General features: G+C 35.7%; 2 protein-coding genes across 3 annotated transcripts in view; both read right to left on the reverse strand.

Moving 5' to 3' along the window:
- PHTF1 (putative homeodomain transcription factor 1) overlaps positions 1–14,606 on the reverse strand; it is a 42,622-nt gene that overhangs the window by 15,664 nt on the left and 12,352 nt on the right. For both annotated transcript variants that reach the window (XM_055312558.1, XM_055312559.1), the window contains exons 4-7: positions 8,550–8,619; positions 7,917–8,075; positions 2,274–2,430; positions 729–863 (exon numbers count right to left, since the gene is read on the reverse strand). In XM_055312558.1, coding sequence (XP_055168533.1) covers positions 729–863; positions 2,274–2,430; positions 7,917–8,075; positions 8,550–8,619 — 521 coding nt within the window. The remainder of the gene's footprint in view (positions 1–728; positions 864–2,273; positions 2,431–7,916; positions 8,076–8,549; positions 8,620–14,606) is intronic.
- LOC129501427 (high mobility group protein B1-like) lies at positions 10,967–12,153 on the reverse strand. The gene has a single exon (XM_055312560.1). It carries the CDS (start codon positions 12,050–12,052, stop codon positions 11,435–11,437), a length of 618 nt encoding a protein of 205 aa, XP_055168535.1. The 5' UTR covers positions 12,053–12,153; the 3' UTR covers positions 10,967–11,434.

The following is a 14,606-nucleotide window of genomic DNA, read 5'->3' on the forward strand; positions in this document are numbered from 1 at the left end:
AAGGTATCAGACAATCCTAAGAGAGGTTATTTTCTTAGGTCTGAGAGGGCTCAAAAATTTTTCCATATAAATTAATGGTAATTGCTTCTTCACTTCATTCCATTTCAGCCCACAAAAGGTTTCATAGGAACACTCTACTTTTGGAAAGTGAGGGAAACATGTACTTCATCTTCAAAAAAGGAACTGCAAAAGCATTTTATTTTTGAGTCAAAATCACCAACATATGACAAAATAAGTATTTCTTAGAGTCATACTAGTGTTGTCATGACACTGCAAAATCAAGAAGGAGATAGAATTTCTCTTGGATCCATTTCCCTTTCTGTACTATTTCCCATAAACACCAGCCTCCTGCATCCCATTTCTAAAGAGGTATCAGCTTCTACACTGAAAAACACCCAATCTTTTAAAAATTCTTTGTTCCCCTCAAGATGTTTGTCAATATGGCTTAAAATATTTACCTTTTCCAAGTATTTATATTTATGTAATCGTGTGGTCTAAAATACCGTTAAAGATCAAACAGAATGAAACTTTTATGGTAGACTCCTGGACTTATGGATAACCTGACAGACAGTGGAGATATCTGAAGGAAGTAAATCCTTCTAGAATGCTTAAAACTCAGACCACAATTATAATATGCTTATATTGCGTTCTCCTAATTAGATTACATACTAGGTTAATACTGACATGAATATATAATCAAGTAAACGTTCCAATGTGAGACTTCCCACCTGTTGCCAAAGAGAGTACCCCAAAAACCACCAATAAAGGGATTAGATTCCAAAGTTTCTACTCCTCTGACTTTATCAGAGGAGGTATTTCCATTTTCTCGGCTCCCATCACCATTGACAGTTTTCCGTAATTTTCTACGAAAAAAAAAAATTTCAACAGCTTCAGATTCAAGAACTTTCATATTTATGCCCCAAATATCACTACAGAAAATGATCCCATGGGCAGCCCCGGTGGCGCAGCGGTTTAGCACCACCTGCAGCCCGGGGTGTGATCCTGGAGACCCAGGATCGAGTCCCACATCGGGCTTCCTGCATGGAGCCTGCTTCTCCCTCTGCCTGTCTCTGCCTCTCTCTTTGCTCTCTCTGAATGAATAAATAAATACATCTTTAAAAAAAAAAAGAAAGAAAATGATCCCAGTGGGCTACAATGTGAAATGAAGTATAGTGAACTTCATATAATGAGAATAAATCATGCAAGAATATTTCTGACTGAAGGTTAAAACTGGGTTCCAAACCAAACTCCTATGCTATCATTGTGTTCAATATTTCAAGAAATGGAACTGATATTCCAAAATATTACTAGAAAAAAATTTTCACACATATGACCAAAAGTCTTTTCAGGAACATTCAATGCCACCAGCAGAAGGAACAATTCCTTTAAATATGGATGTCAGAAATCTGTATGCATTGGGCACACTTCAGCAGAGAACACAAAATAAACCAAATGATCACTTTGCACTGATACTTTAAGCAGTTAAAAGATCTCTTATAAATCACCAATGAGATACACCACATGTGATTTCCTTAGAAATCATTCAATTGAACAGAATTTTCAAGGAACCCTTTAAAAACATTTTTTTAAAAATAACATTCAAAAATAAGAATAAATATGTTGAAATTCATTGTACCAAATGAAAAAAATCTTGTAACTGTTTAGGGGGAAAATCTACATATATTCTGAGAGATGATAATATAACTTTTGGAAGGTAATAGACCTACATTTACCTAAAAAAAAAACAAAAAACCTTTGACAGTTCCAAAACCACACACATAACTAATGAAAACATGAAGTGAAGTCAATTTGTAGAAAAGTCAAATTCATCTCTGTTAAAAGCTTAGAACACTTTGAAATCATTCTTATTATTTATCATTAAAAAAAGGTAAATATAAAAAAAAAGGTAAATATCTTAGTAGCACTAATCCAATGTACTAACATCCTTGTTTATACAGTGAATTTTCACCAAATTTTGATTGAGACTGTAGTTTGAAGAAGGTTTTCAAAGTCACTATTTAAGGTAAATTTTAATAAAGGACAATACAGCATCACAGATTTTTTTTTTTTTCAGATTTTTCTTTTTAAACAATCATTCTTAATGACAAAATCCCACCTGGGATTGAGAGGTTATGACGGTTTCTTAGCATCAGAAAGAAAAGTGAAAGCCAAACGATAATTGAAAAGACACATAAAACAGGAAGATTTTTCATTGTTTTCATTAAGGATTTTGTAAATCTGTACCCAACTAGAAGTGTAATTTCTCATCTTACCTTCTTCTCCGATTTCCATTGTTTCCCGATGGTCTTGTTATCTGAGTCGACACAATTTGACAGTGGACAGTCCCCATGAGTAACATAAGGCACAGGGGTCCAAGGACTTCACTTACATTCACAATAGGCATCAGAATATATAACACGAGTGCTATAACTGAAAGGAAGAGGTTTCAAAATGTAAAACAGCAAGGCTCATCTTTATATCCTGGCAACTGCATACACTATTGCTACAAAAATCTATTGATGTAAAAAGTACAAGGGAAAAGGCACATCATTTTCTACAGTACAAGCCTCCTGCTGCACATCAGTTGAGTGAAAACTTGAAGCCTTAGGCCACAGAGAAAGAGAAGGATGATGCATTTGAAGGATTTGCTTTCCTGGTATTATGATAATCTAGATACTTCAAAAGACCCTCCACCACAAAACAGCTGGTGATAACATATGCTGTATGATACATATACTATAAAGTGCTGTTCTGCTCAGAGGACAGTATTTTCCAAGGCCCACACTTATATGGGTGGCAATCAGCAAAGCTGGGATTTGAACCTCAGCACCTGGGCTCCAGAGTCCCTACTCTTAACTACTCTGCTTTACTGCCTCTTCATATATGTATATGAACTGTCCAAAAAAGTAAGTGGTGAAAGAAATAGAAAAACATTAAAAATTGCATCCAAATATTCTAGATACAACTTAACAGATCACTTCTTTCAGACTTTAAGATAATTCTCGTGCTATACAAACTATTCCTACATGGAGAAAAAAGCTAGCAAATTCATTTCATGCCTTACTACCCTATCACCTAAATATAACATGATAGCACCAAAACCATAAACAGACTTTGCTGGCTTGTGAATGTGGTTATAATTTACTACTGAAAAGCAAGCAACATGAATGGATTTTCCTCTACTTGACTCACTGCTGTAAGTAGCACATAATGGGCATAAGTAGCACATAATGGGCACTTATATTTGTTGAAGGAGTAATTGAAATACTATCAAAGTAAATTTGAATAATTCGCCAACACCATGCAGGGTTTATGCTTGAAGGAAAAATCTATCTCAGCAGCTAGATAGAACAGTACATGTACAGACATGGTAGGTACTTACATATTGGTTGACTGAAATGATTTAATCTAATAATTTAATAACATGTAATTTAAATCACACATATACAAATCATCTCAATTGACAATTGTGTTAAAGGCCTTTGTCTCTGATCCCTGGGAGGTAACCTCTAAATCCTTGGACTTTCTCAAGTGGATAGAAGTATCTTCGTTATTCACAGTGGGCCCCTTGGACCAAACCTGATAGTTTATGCCAATGAAGTAACTATGGATAGGGGTAGTCATACCAGAAAAACCAACCACGTGACTAGAGATTTGAGTCTTTGAGCCACATTGCATCAGCCTGACCTCTGGGTGGGGAGGAGAGCTGAAGACTAAGTTGGCTACTTAGCCAATGACTCAACTGGTTATGCCTATATAATAAACTCTCAGTAAAAATTCTGGATTACAAAGCTTGGGTGAGCATTCCTGATGGGCAATAGTCTGTTAGTATTACTGCTACCCATCATGGTGGAAAGGGTACCATATCCCTGAGGATGATGCAAACTTCCTGTCTGGAATCCTTCCAAACTATGGATCTCTTCTAATTCATATAATAAAACTTTTAGTATAATAAAACTGTAAATAGAACACTTTCCTGAGTTCTGGGAGTCATTCTATGAATTATCAAAGGGATCAGTACAGGACCCTCAAAACTGTAGCCAGTGGGTCAGAAGTAAGGGTAGCCCTGGGGACTTCCAAAGTGAGGCTGGTATCTGAAGTGAGGGGAGTCTTACAAAGGACTGTACCTTTGACTTGTGAGTTTGGCCAACTCCTATATAGTGAAAAAGCATTCCATAAAAGTCAACATTTGTTCCTGATTTGTAATTAATCTTAAATGTCAATCTCTTCTAAAATACTAGGAATATAAAAATATGTCCCTAATATACTAAAGAGTAAGTCAACACACATCATACTAATGAAGACACTCTTAATCAGAAACAAAAGAAGGATGACCATTTTTACTGTTATTATTTAATGCTGCTCTGAAAATGTTGACTAACTCAATTATAGTAAGTGAAATTTATGAAAAAGGAGGAGACCAGACTTTCATTATTTGCTTACAAAGTGATTATATAATTAGAAATGTGAGGGAAGCACTGAAAAACTATTAAAATTAATAAGGGTTTAATAAAGTGATTGATTATAACAATTTTAAACATAAACTAATAGCTTTCAAATGTAACAGCACTAACCAGTTGAAATTTATAAAACAAAAAGTGTCATATCTGCAGCAGCAACAAAAATAAAAATATAAATATTTTACTTTAATATGGAAGCACTGAAGTGTCCATTTGATGGATGAATGTATAAAAAATATGGGATACACATATAATGGAGTCTTATTTACTCTTAAAATGGAAGTAAATGCACATGCTATATATATATGGATGAACCTTGATAACATTAGGCTAAAGGAAATAAGCCAGGCTCAAAAGGACAAATACTGCATGGTTCCACTCACATGAGGTATCTAGAGCAGTCAAATTCACAGAGAAAGAAAACAGAATGGTTGCTAGTGTCCTGTGCTTGGGGGAGAATTGGGGGATTATTGTTTTATAGGTATGGAGTTTCAGTTTGGAAAGATGAAAAAAGTTCTGGAGATGGATGGTAGTGATGGTTGCATAGAAATGTAAGTGGACTTAATGCCACTGACTGTATACTTAAAAATGATGAAGATGGTACATTATATGTTATGTACTTTTTATCACAATAACAATTTTTGAGTTTAAGAAGATCTAAGTAGACGTCATAAGAAATAAAAATCCTACAAAGCTTTACTGATATAACAGAAGACTTGATTAAAAGGTGAGATAGGGATCCCTGGGTGGCACAGCGGTTTGGCGCCTGCCTTTGGCCCAGGGCACGATGCTGGAGACCCGGGATCGAATCCCACGTCGGGCTCCTGGTGCATGGAGCCTGCTTCTCCCTCTGCCTATGTCTCTGCCTCTCTCTCTCATTCTGTGTGACTATCATAAATAAATAAAAATTAAAAAAAAAAAAAATAAAAGGTGAGATAAATCCATTTTCTCCCCATCCCCCCTCCACAAATAGATCGACGTCTTCATGGGAAGGGCAAGATTTTTTTTTTTAATAAATTAATTTTTTATTGGTGTTCAATTTACCAACATACAGAATAACACCCAGTGCTCATCCCGTCAAGTGTCCCCCTCAGTGCCCGTCACCCACTCATCCCCACCCCCCGCCTTCCTCCCCTTCCACCACCCCTAGTTCGTTTCCCAGAGTTAGGAGTCTTTATGTTCTGTCTCCCTTTCTGATATTTCCCACACATTTCTTCTCAGAAGGGCAAGATTCTAATTCCAAATTATTTTTTTGTTTTGATAGGATAAAATAATTCTATGTTATTTTGAAAAAATAAGTAAAAAACACGTAAGAAAATATTGAAAAAGCAGAATACTAGAGGAATACTTTATATATTAAACAAGTATAGCAATTAAAGAAACGTGGTACATATATGAGAATAACCAGACAAACTGATGGTATAGAATATGTGTTTGGAAATAGGCCATGGGGTATATGAAAATTTATATATATAACTTAATGTATCCCAACAAGGAAGAAAGAAATTCTTTAATAACAAACATATGGAAAAATATTTAACTTCACCTTTACAAGCTACCCAAAAATGCAGACTAAATAAGCAAAACAATTTTTTGTATATCCAATTAGATAACAATCTTTAAAATTATAATAATGCTGGTCAGACTGTGGTAAAACAGGCACTCTCATCCACTACTTTCCAAAAGAAGTATGCCACTAGCAATTTCATTTTATGTACTAAGATCCTTATAATGTTTATATTCTTTGATCTCTTAATTCTATTTCAGAGAATAAATTCTAAGGAAATAATATAAAATATGGAAAATTTTGTTCACAATGTCATTATTAATAGGGGAAAAATACCCAGGAACAATCTAAATGCTCACAAAATGGAAAGTTATGTAAATTATAGTACTTTTATACAGTGGAATATTAAGTAGCTGTAAAAATGATTTATGGTGAATCCATATGAGAGACTCATACAGACATGAAAATGATCATTTTAAATGATGGTGTATCCATGTGATGGAATATTATGCAGCCAGTAAAATGACAGCTAGTTAATTACAATTAAATAAAACTAAAAATTCAGTTCCTTATTCACACTAACCACATTACAAGTACTCAACAGCCACCTATGACTGGGTAGTACAGACACAGAATGTTTCTATCATCACAGAAAATCTGTTGGACAGCATTGTCACAACTTTAGAAAATTAAAGAGATTTGTAAATTCATACACTTATCTTTCCCTCTACAACTTAACCCCCAAAACCAATGCAGATAAAAGAAAACAAAAATCGCCCCAAATCCTTCCACCCCAACCCAACCTTAACCTAACTCTGTTCTAATTCATGTCTTTTTGCTCACATATTACCATAGTGTATACGTGGTCCCATTTCAAAAAGTATTCCCGGGAGGCAGTAGACACAAAGTGGTAAAGAGAATGTGCTGGGTTCCCTGCACATAGTGAGAAGTGAAAAGCCAACATCACGTAATTGTGTAATACAAAGATTATAATAGATTCCTGGGGAATGGTAGGACTATTTAGAAAGTATAGATAGGGATGGCCTCCTGGGCAAATTCCATCTGTGCTCAGATCCTAAGGATGAAAAAGAAGATAGTCATGTGAAAAGCCTGAAGATTGTTTCAAACAGAAGGAAGAACTCTATGCAAAGCACAGATAAAGGGCCATTATGCCAAGGAGGAGAGCCATAAGATGGACCTTGGGCAGGTCAGCAGGGAAGAGATTATGTAGGGTGCTGCAGGCTGTGGTGAGGAGTCTGTATTTTAATCCAAGGCAATAAGAAGTCTCTCAAGGGTTTTAAGCAGGAAAATGGCATGATATAGGTTCCACTGTAAAATATTTCTCTAACTGCTGTGAAAAGAATGGTTGGGAGAAAGGAGGCTCAAAGTAGATTATTACAGTGGTCTAGGCAAAGTGATGCTGATGTTGTGGACAATGATTGGGGAAAAAAAAATCCAGAGTTCCATGTTAGATATGATAGGTTCAAGATACCTATTAAATTTTTATAGAGAAATGCCAAAAGCAGGCAATTAGATTTATGAGTTTGAAGTTCAGAAGAGAGGTCTGGCCTAAAGATAGAAATTTGAGAATCACCAGTTTATCAGCTATATTTAAAAATGGGGTTTGATGATCGTATGGAGAGAAGAGAACCCAGGATCTAACCTTGAGGTTATCCAATATTCAAAGGTCACACAGAAGAAAAGATTGAAAAGGCCTGGTCAATGAAACAGGTGGAAAGAAATTCAAGAGAGATGAGTTAGACAATTATGTTTGCTCTCTGTGAGCAAATAAATCTAAGATGATCTCCAAATGGTGTACATCCCTTCATTTCTTTGCACTTTAAACTCTCAAATGAAAGGGTAAACATAAGAACAGTAAGGTCTGCATTATCTAATAGCAAAAGTAGCAAAAAGAAACTGTCAATAATTTATTCCAGCCCTATAATTACCTTGCATGAGGTAAAGCAGTAGCAGCCAAACAAAGATTCTTAAGGAGGTAACCTGAATCCACCAGTTGCTGAACAATGGAAAAAATACAACTCGAACGAGCCCCTTCCGAGTCAGAGATGTCCATGGAATTTCAGGTTTGGCTTTGGCAAATGTTGAGCCTTTAAATATACAATAAAACAGAACATCAAACATTTACATCTACTGTACTAATGCCCACTTGTAACGCTGTCTTAAAAACAGCTGAGAGCAAAAATCACCACATAACCTATTCAGTTAAAAAGAACCCTCTTAGATGTTCATTGAATCTGATAACTTCTTGCCTCAATCACTGGGACAGGAGCTCAACATAAGTCAGGCTGACTCGAGAGCTATGATATATGTTTTTCTCAATTACACAATAGCAGTTTCCAAGTTCATCCCTCATTCACTCTAATAGAAACCATGCCATTTATACAGCCACCCAGCACCCCCCAAAAAAGGGAAAAAAATCCTAAGGCCTGAATGATGAGGGAAAAATATTCCCTTTGGAAATTAGAGTATATTGTCATATAGGGAAGACATCTAAAAAGAATCTCTAGCACCACTATGAAATAATGCAATAAAAAACATAAGAAACTAACTTTAGAACCTACCTCTGATTAAGTCAACGTCAATCAAGTCTGGTTTTATGTGACCCATCTTTTTTGGTTTGTTTTTGAAGCCCTAGTATAAAACAAAACCAGAGGTAAGGTTAAAAAGCCTTTTTAAATAAAAAAGGTAAATTTAAACATTTCTTTTTCTCTATATCTGACTCTCTTTTACTGGGGACACTTTAATCCTAATGTTCCTTAAAAGAATTTATCATTAATGTTCTGGTTTTTAGTTTATCAAGTAATGCAAGAATATACTTTTATCACTTTTTAAAATGATCCAATAATGCCAAAAGATCAGGAAGTATAAAATAATAGTCTCCTATTCCCCTTTCCTCTCCTCCTGGTTTCATTCATTAAAAACAAATAACTATAATTTTTTTAAACCTGTTTCTCTTGGTATTTACTTCCATACTGTTTTTTTTTTTTTTTTTTAAGTCAGCTCCACATGCAGCATGGAGCCCAACATGGGCTTGAACTCCCAACCCTGAGACCAAGACCTAAGCTGAGATCAAGAGTCAGACACTTAACTGACTGAGCCACCTGGGCACCCCTACTTCTATACTTCTAAATAAGATGTTATGTTTTTACTGCCATTTTTTAATTCATTGATTTTAGAATAATCCATTGACTCCTCATACATAAGCATATGAGAATTTAGGTCTCTTATACAAGCCCACGTCATAACTTCCACCCCTAAAACATATATCCCTACAACAGTTATTAACTTTTGATAAATCAGTAATCAGTGGTATGATGTGATCACTAGGAAATATTATTCCCTGTAAGCCATATTTTATATTCTCCTAATTTATTATATAGGGTCAGTTAAAATACTTATCATTTTTCAAATACTCAAATGCCAGAAAATGGAGTCCTTTTATTCTAAAAAAAAAAAAAAATTCCTAGAAACGCCCTTCCCAGAAACTTCTATCTTCCTGCAGCAATCAGACTGGCTATCAGACTGGCTGCCCCCTGAGTACAGCTAGCTGTAGTGTAGGACTTCTCCTCACTATCACCCTGACCACTCCCTTCACCTCTGCGGTGAATCTCTAGCTTCTACATCCCATGACTTCCTGGAGCACATCCTTCAGAAGCTTCCTGAGAAAGGGGTCACAGAAAGTAACCTTTTTATAAGCCTTGCATATCTGAAAATGAATTCATTTTACCCTTATGCCTAATTAAAGGTTACACTAAGGTGTAGAATTCTAAGTTGTTAATAATTTTCTGTCAGGAATTAAGACATTGTTCTACTATTTTCTAGCTTCCAGTGTTGCCGTTGCAAACTCCAGTGCCTTTCTGATTCCTTTTCGTTTGAGTGTGAATTGTTCCTTTCCTCTGAATCTTCACTTTATTCGTGCTGTCCAGAAAGTTCATAATGATATGCCTTGATATGAGTTTTTACATCTATTGTGCTGAGAATCCCTTCTGCATGGAAATCCGTGTTTTTTGGCTTTAGGGAAGTTTTCTTATAATTATTATATTTCTTCCCTTAACTTTCTAACTTTCTCACCTATTTTCTACCTCTTTTGTCTTTTTGTTCTGCTTTCTGGAAATTTCCTCAAACTCTTCTATTAAATTTTTCATTTTGATTCTTTGGGTTCATTTCCTTCTATTTTCTTTTTATGTTGGAGGGTTTATTCAAATACTGGTCATCACTGGCTGTTTTTTTTTTATATATATTAGAATGAAGTGCTGAAAATCTGATGGGCTCAGTATTCTACTTCAAAGTATATATCCAAGACAAATGTGTATTTCACTAAATAATGCGTACAACATGTTCATGGAGGAATTATCTATAAGAGCTCCAAACTGGAAACTACCCAGCAACATCAAATGGATGTTGCCCATCAACAGTAGAATGCATAAATAACTATGGTGTTGTACTGAATAAACTATAATTACACAACATGAATGAATCTCACAAACATAATACAGAACAAAAGAAATTAGACTCAAAGGTGTATATAATGTATAATTTCATTTATATAAAGTTCAAAAAGGCAAAATTAATCTACAGCGCTAGTGGTTGCAATACTGGTTTATCTCTGTTGGTAGCACTGACAGGAAGAGTATATGAGGAAAGCTTCTATGGTACTGCTAATTATCCATCTCTTAATCTTAGTGCTGGTTACACGGTTATGTTCAGTTTGAGAAAGTTCCTCAAACTTTGCACTTAAAGCTTTGTTCTGTGCAAGTATATCCATATTTACTGAACACGTTTTACTTCAATAGAAAGTTTTTAAAATTTATTGGAAGCTCTGTGTATATGAGCACAGCCTACAGACTTGGGATTTCACTGTAGAGTAATCAACCAGCTTGAGGGGATTACTAAATGTCAGTATCTGGAGGGATTTTTTTTCTGGGTCATTCCAGGCTCTTCGAAGAATTTTCCTTTTTTTTTTTTTTTTTTTTACTAATAAAAAAAATTGTATTTACTTAGAAGCATTCAGAATGTCAACAAAACAGCTGCAACTTTTTTTTTTTTGCAATTACAGAGTGGTATTCAGTTAACAGAACAACAATTATTTCATAGAAGCTGCATCAGAGACAACTGAAGATGAAAAAACTACCATCCCCATATATAACTAATTTGTGCTGTGCACCAACAAGAACCTGCTTTAAATTTCCATGCCAATTTACAACCCCCATACTGTACCAGGCAAGGTTAGTGGCTATTGAAAATACCACCAGGACATGGCTATCTAAAGACACATTCGGTAGTGTGTTAACTATACAAAAAAAGACATTGTACAGTTTAAAAACAAATCTTACACAGCCTTACATTTCAATTTTTTTCTTTAAAAGGAATGAGTTGTGTACAGGGGGGTTAAATGCTTTATAGACAAGAAAAAAAAACTGCGCTAGAACCAACTTATTCATCATCATCATTCTTCTTCATCTTCTTCATCTTCTTCCTCCTCCTCATCCTCCTCGTCTTCCTCCTCTTCCTTCTTTTTCTTGCTCGTTTCAGCCTTGACAACTCCCTTTTTTGCCGCATCAGGCGTTCCTTTAGCTCGGTACGCAGCAATATCCTTTTCATATTTTTCCTTCAGCTTAGCAGCCTTCTTTTCATAAGGCTGCTTGTCACCTGCAGCAGTGTTATTCCACATCTCTCCCAGTTTCTTTGCAACATCACCAATGGATAGGCCGGGATGCTCTCCTTTGATTTTTGGGCGATACTCAGAACAAAACAAGAAAAAGGCCGAGGGAGGCCTCTTGGGTGCACTGGGATCCTTGAACTTCTTTTTTGTTTCCCCTTTAGGGGGGATATAAGTTTTCATTTCTCTTTCATAACGGGCCTTGTCCGCCTTAGCCATGTCTTCAAATTTTCCTTTCTCTTTAGCAGACATGGTCTTCCACCTTTCTGAGCACTTCTTAGAAAACTCTGAGAAGTTGACTGAAGCATCTGGGTGCTTCTTCTTGTGCTCCTCTCGGCAAGTTTGCACAAAGAATGCATATGATGACATTTTGCCTCTCAGCTTCTTAGGATCTCCTTTGCCCATGTTTAATTATTTTCCTCAGCGAGGCACAGAGTCGCCCAGTGCCCGTCTGGCTCTCACTTGCCCCGGCGCTGTCTCTATGGCTCTTCGAAGAATTTTCCATTGTTCTCCTTGGTTGAGGGTTAGGAAGGGTAAAGATTTCTGTGGTGGAAGGTTTAAGATTAAATCAAGGGGCTCACAATTCTGTTTTTAGCATGATTCTTGCCTGTCCTTCACTGTCCACAGACCCTTCTCCAACGAATTTTCTCAGAAGAAATATCAGCAGTCTCCTTCCGAAGGGCACTGTTGCAGGTCTTTAAGGGTCCAACCTCTCTGTATAACAAAGTTCATCAAATCTCCTATTTAACTGCCTCAGATGGAACTTAGAGCATTCAAGTCCTCTGCCTCTCTGAGGAGTTGTGAAGGGCAAACAATATTTCTCCCGGCTCCCCTAACACTCTCATCCATTTTTTGTCTTTTTTTTTTTTAAAAGATTTTGTTTGTTTGTTTATTCATTCATTCATTCATTCATTCATTCATTCATGAGAGACACACAGAGAGAGGCAGAGACAAAGCAGGCTCCCTGTGGGGAACCCAATGTGGAACTCCATCCCAGGACCCTGGGATCACAACCTGAGCCAAAGGCAGACTCTCAACCACTGAGCCACCCAAGAGCCCCCATTTTTCATCTTTTAAACATGTGTTGATTCCTAATCTACTGAGATCTTCCTCCTCAATCTTTTTCCTTGACTTTGTGGACGTACCCATTTTATACAACCTCTTTATGAATTCCTTTCATGTAATTTAGTGGTAACTCAGAAAGAAGAGATTATTATAAATGTGTGCGGCCAATCTATCACATTTAACCAAAAATCTAGTCATAATTTTTTTTTTCATGACATGAAGAATCCTTTCAGGGCCTTTATCTTCTAGCACTTCAACTTAAAGGAGCTTAATTTGTGATGTTATTAGATACTATATTCATTTTTCTTAAAAGACAAAAATGCATGAGCTTTCACAGAGTACGTTTTACATCTCCAAGTTTCTTAAATTAATCATTGTTGCTCCCAAAGGAGCAACACTCCACTTACTCAATTTTATTAACATCTAGATAATGGTTTTCACAGGAAAAAGGGTTTAAAAATCATAACTTTGCTGGGTATTATGAATCAAAAGTAAGTTTGTGAATTATCTTTTGTGTTTCAAACTCCTGGTTTGCCTAACAGTTTTGTTTCACTACTATCAGTAAATAAAACTTTTTAAAAATGAATTTTAATTTCATACTCAATCAACATGTGTAAATGCTAATTAAGCTTTTAAAATTAGGTATTTAAGCATTAAAGTAAAAATTAAAGGTTACAGCCATTTGCTATTTCCCTATTTCAGACACTGAGCCAGTATTGATCATTAGCTCTGTTTAACTAAATAGATGTAGCCAAATAATTTCTCTCAAGTGGATCCTATGTTTCTAATTCAACTACAAACTAAAGATTTTACAGAATGTTCTAAAACCCTAAATGTGATAAAAGTAAATCTAAAGAGGAATCAAAATTTGAAAATTAGACATTTCAAGGAAAAAAAATAATCCTTTGAAAACTTATACATTAATTTTTGAAATATGCATTATATCCATGAGAGTAACAATTATCTTGGCTACATACAAAATCAGAAATTAAAATTCTAAAAATAAAAATATCGCTGTATTATATTCTAACAGACAAAGACCTTGTGGGCTTTTATTTCCTTCAAATAAATACCCAGAAAAGGGATGGCTGGATCAAATGGTAGTTCTATTTTTCATTTTTTAACAGCCTTCATACTGTTTTCCATAATGGTTTACCAATTTACATTCCCACCAGTGGTATGTAAAGGCTCTCTTTTCTTTACATTCTCACCAACACTTACTATCTTTTGACTTTCTTTAAAGAGTCATCCTGACAGGTGTGAGGTGATATCTCACTGTAGTTTGGGTTCATACTTCCCTGATTATTAGTGATGTTAAGCACCTTTTCATATACCTATTGGGTATATCTTCTTTGGAAAAGAAAAGTATAGCTCAAGTCCAATGTTTCCTTGTGGATTTTCTGTCTGGATGATCTATCCATTGTTGAAAGTGGAGTTACTAAAGCCCCCAGTGACTACTGACTATTGTATCACTGTCTATTTTTCCCTTTAGGTCTGTTTATATTTGCTTTATATATATATTTGGGTGCTCCTACATTGGGTTTTTAAATATATATATTTTAAAGATTTTATTCATTTATTCATGAGAGACACAGAGAGAGAGGCAGAGACACAGGCAGAGGGAGAAGCAGGCTCCATGCAGGGAGCCTAACATGGGACTCAATTCCGGGTCTCCAGGATCACACCCCAGGCTGAACGCGGCGCTAAACCGCTAAGCCACCCGGGCTGCCCAGGTGCATAAATATTTACAGATGGTATATTCTCCTTTGTTTTCTTTCTTGTTCTGATAGTTTGTTTTTAGTATACAGAAATGCAACATATTTTTATATACTGATTTTGTATCCTGTGACTTTACTGAATTCATTCATTATCATTGTTTTTGGTGGAGTCTTCA

This window comes from Nyctereutes procyonoides, unplaced genomic scaffold, assembly GCF_905146905.1.
Source record: "Nyctereutes procyonoides isolate TBG_1078 unplaced genomic scaffold, NYPRO_anot_genome, whole genome shotgun sequence".
Classification (NCBI taxonomy): Eukaryota; Metazoa; Chordata; class Mammalia; order Carnivora; family Canidae; genus Nyctereutes; species Nyctereutes procyonoides.

What these genes read in the sequence shown, in the direction of transcription:
- LOC129501427 (XM_055312560.1), bottom strand. Translation starts at nt 12,052, where the DNA reads ATGGGCAAAGGAGATCCTAAGAAGCTGAGAGGCAAAATGTCATCATAT.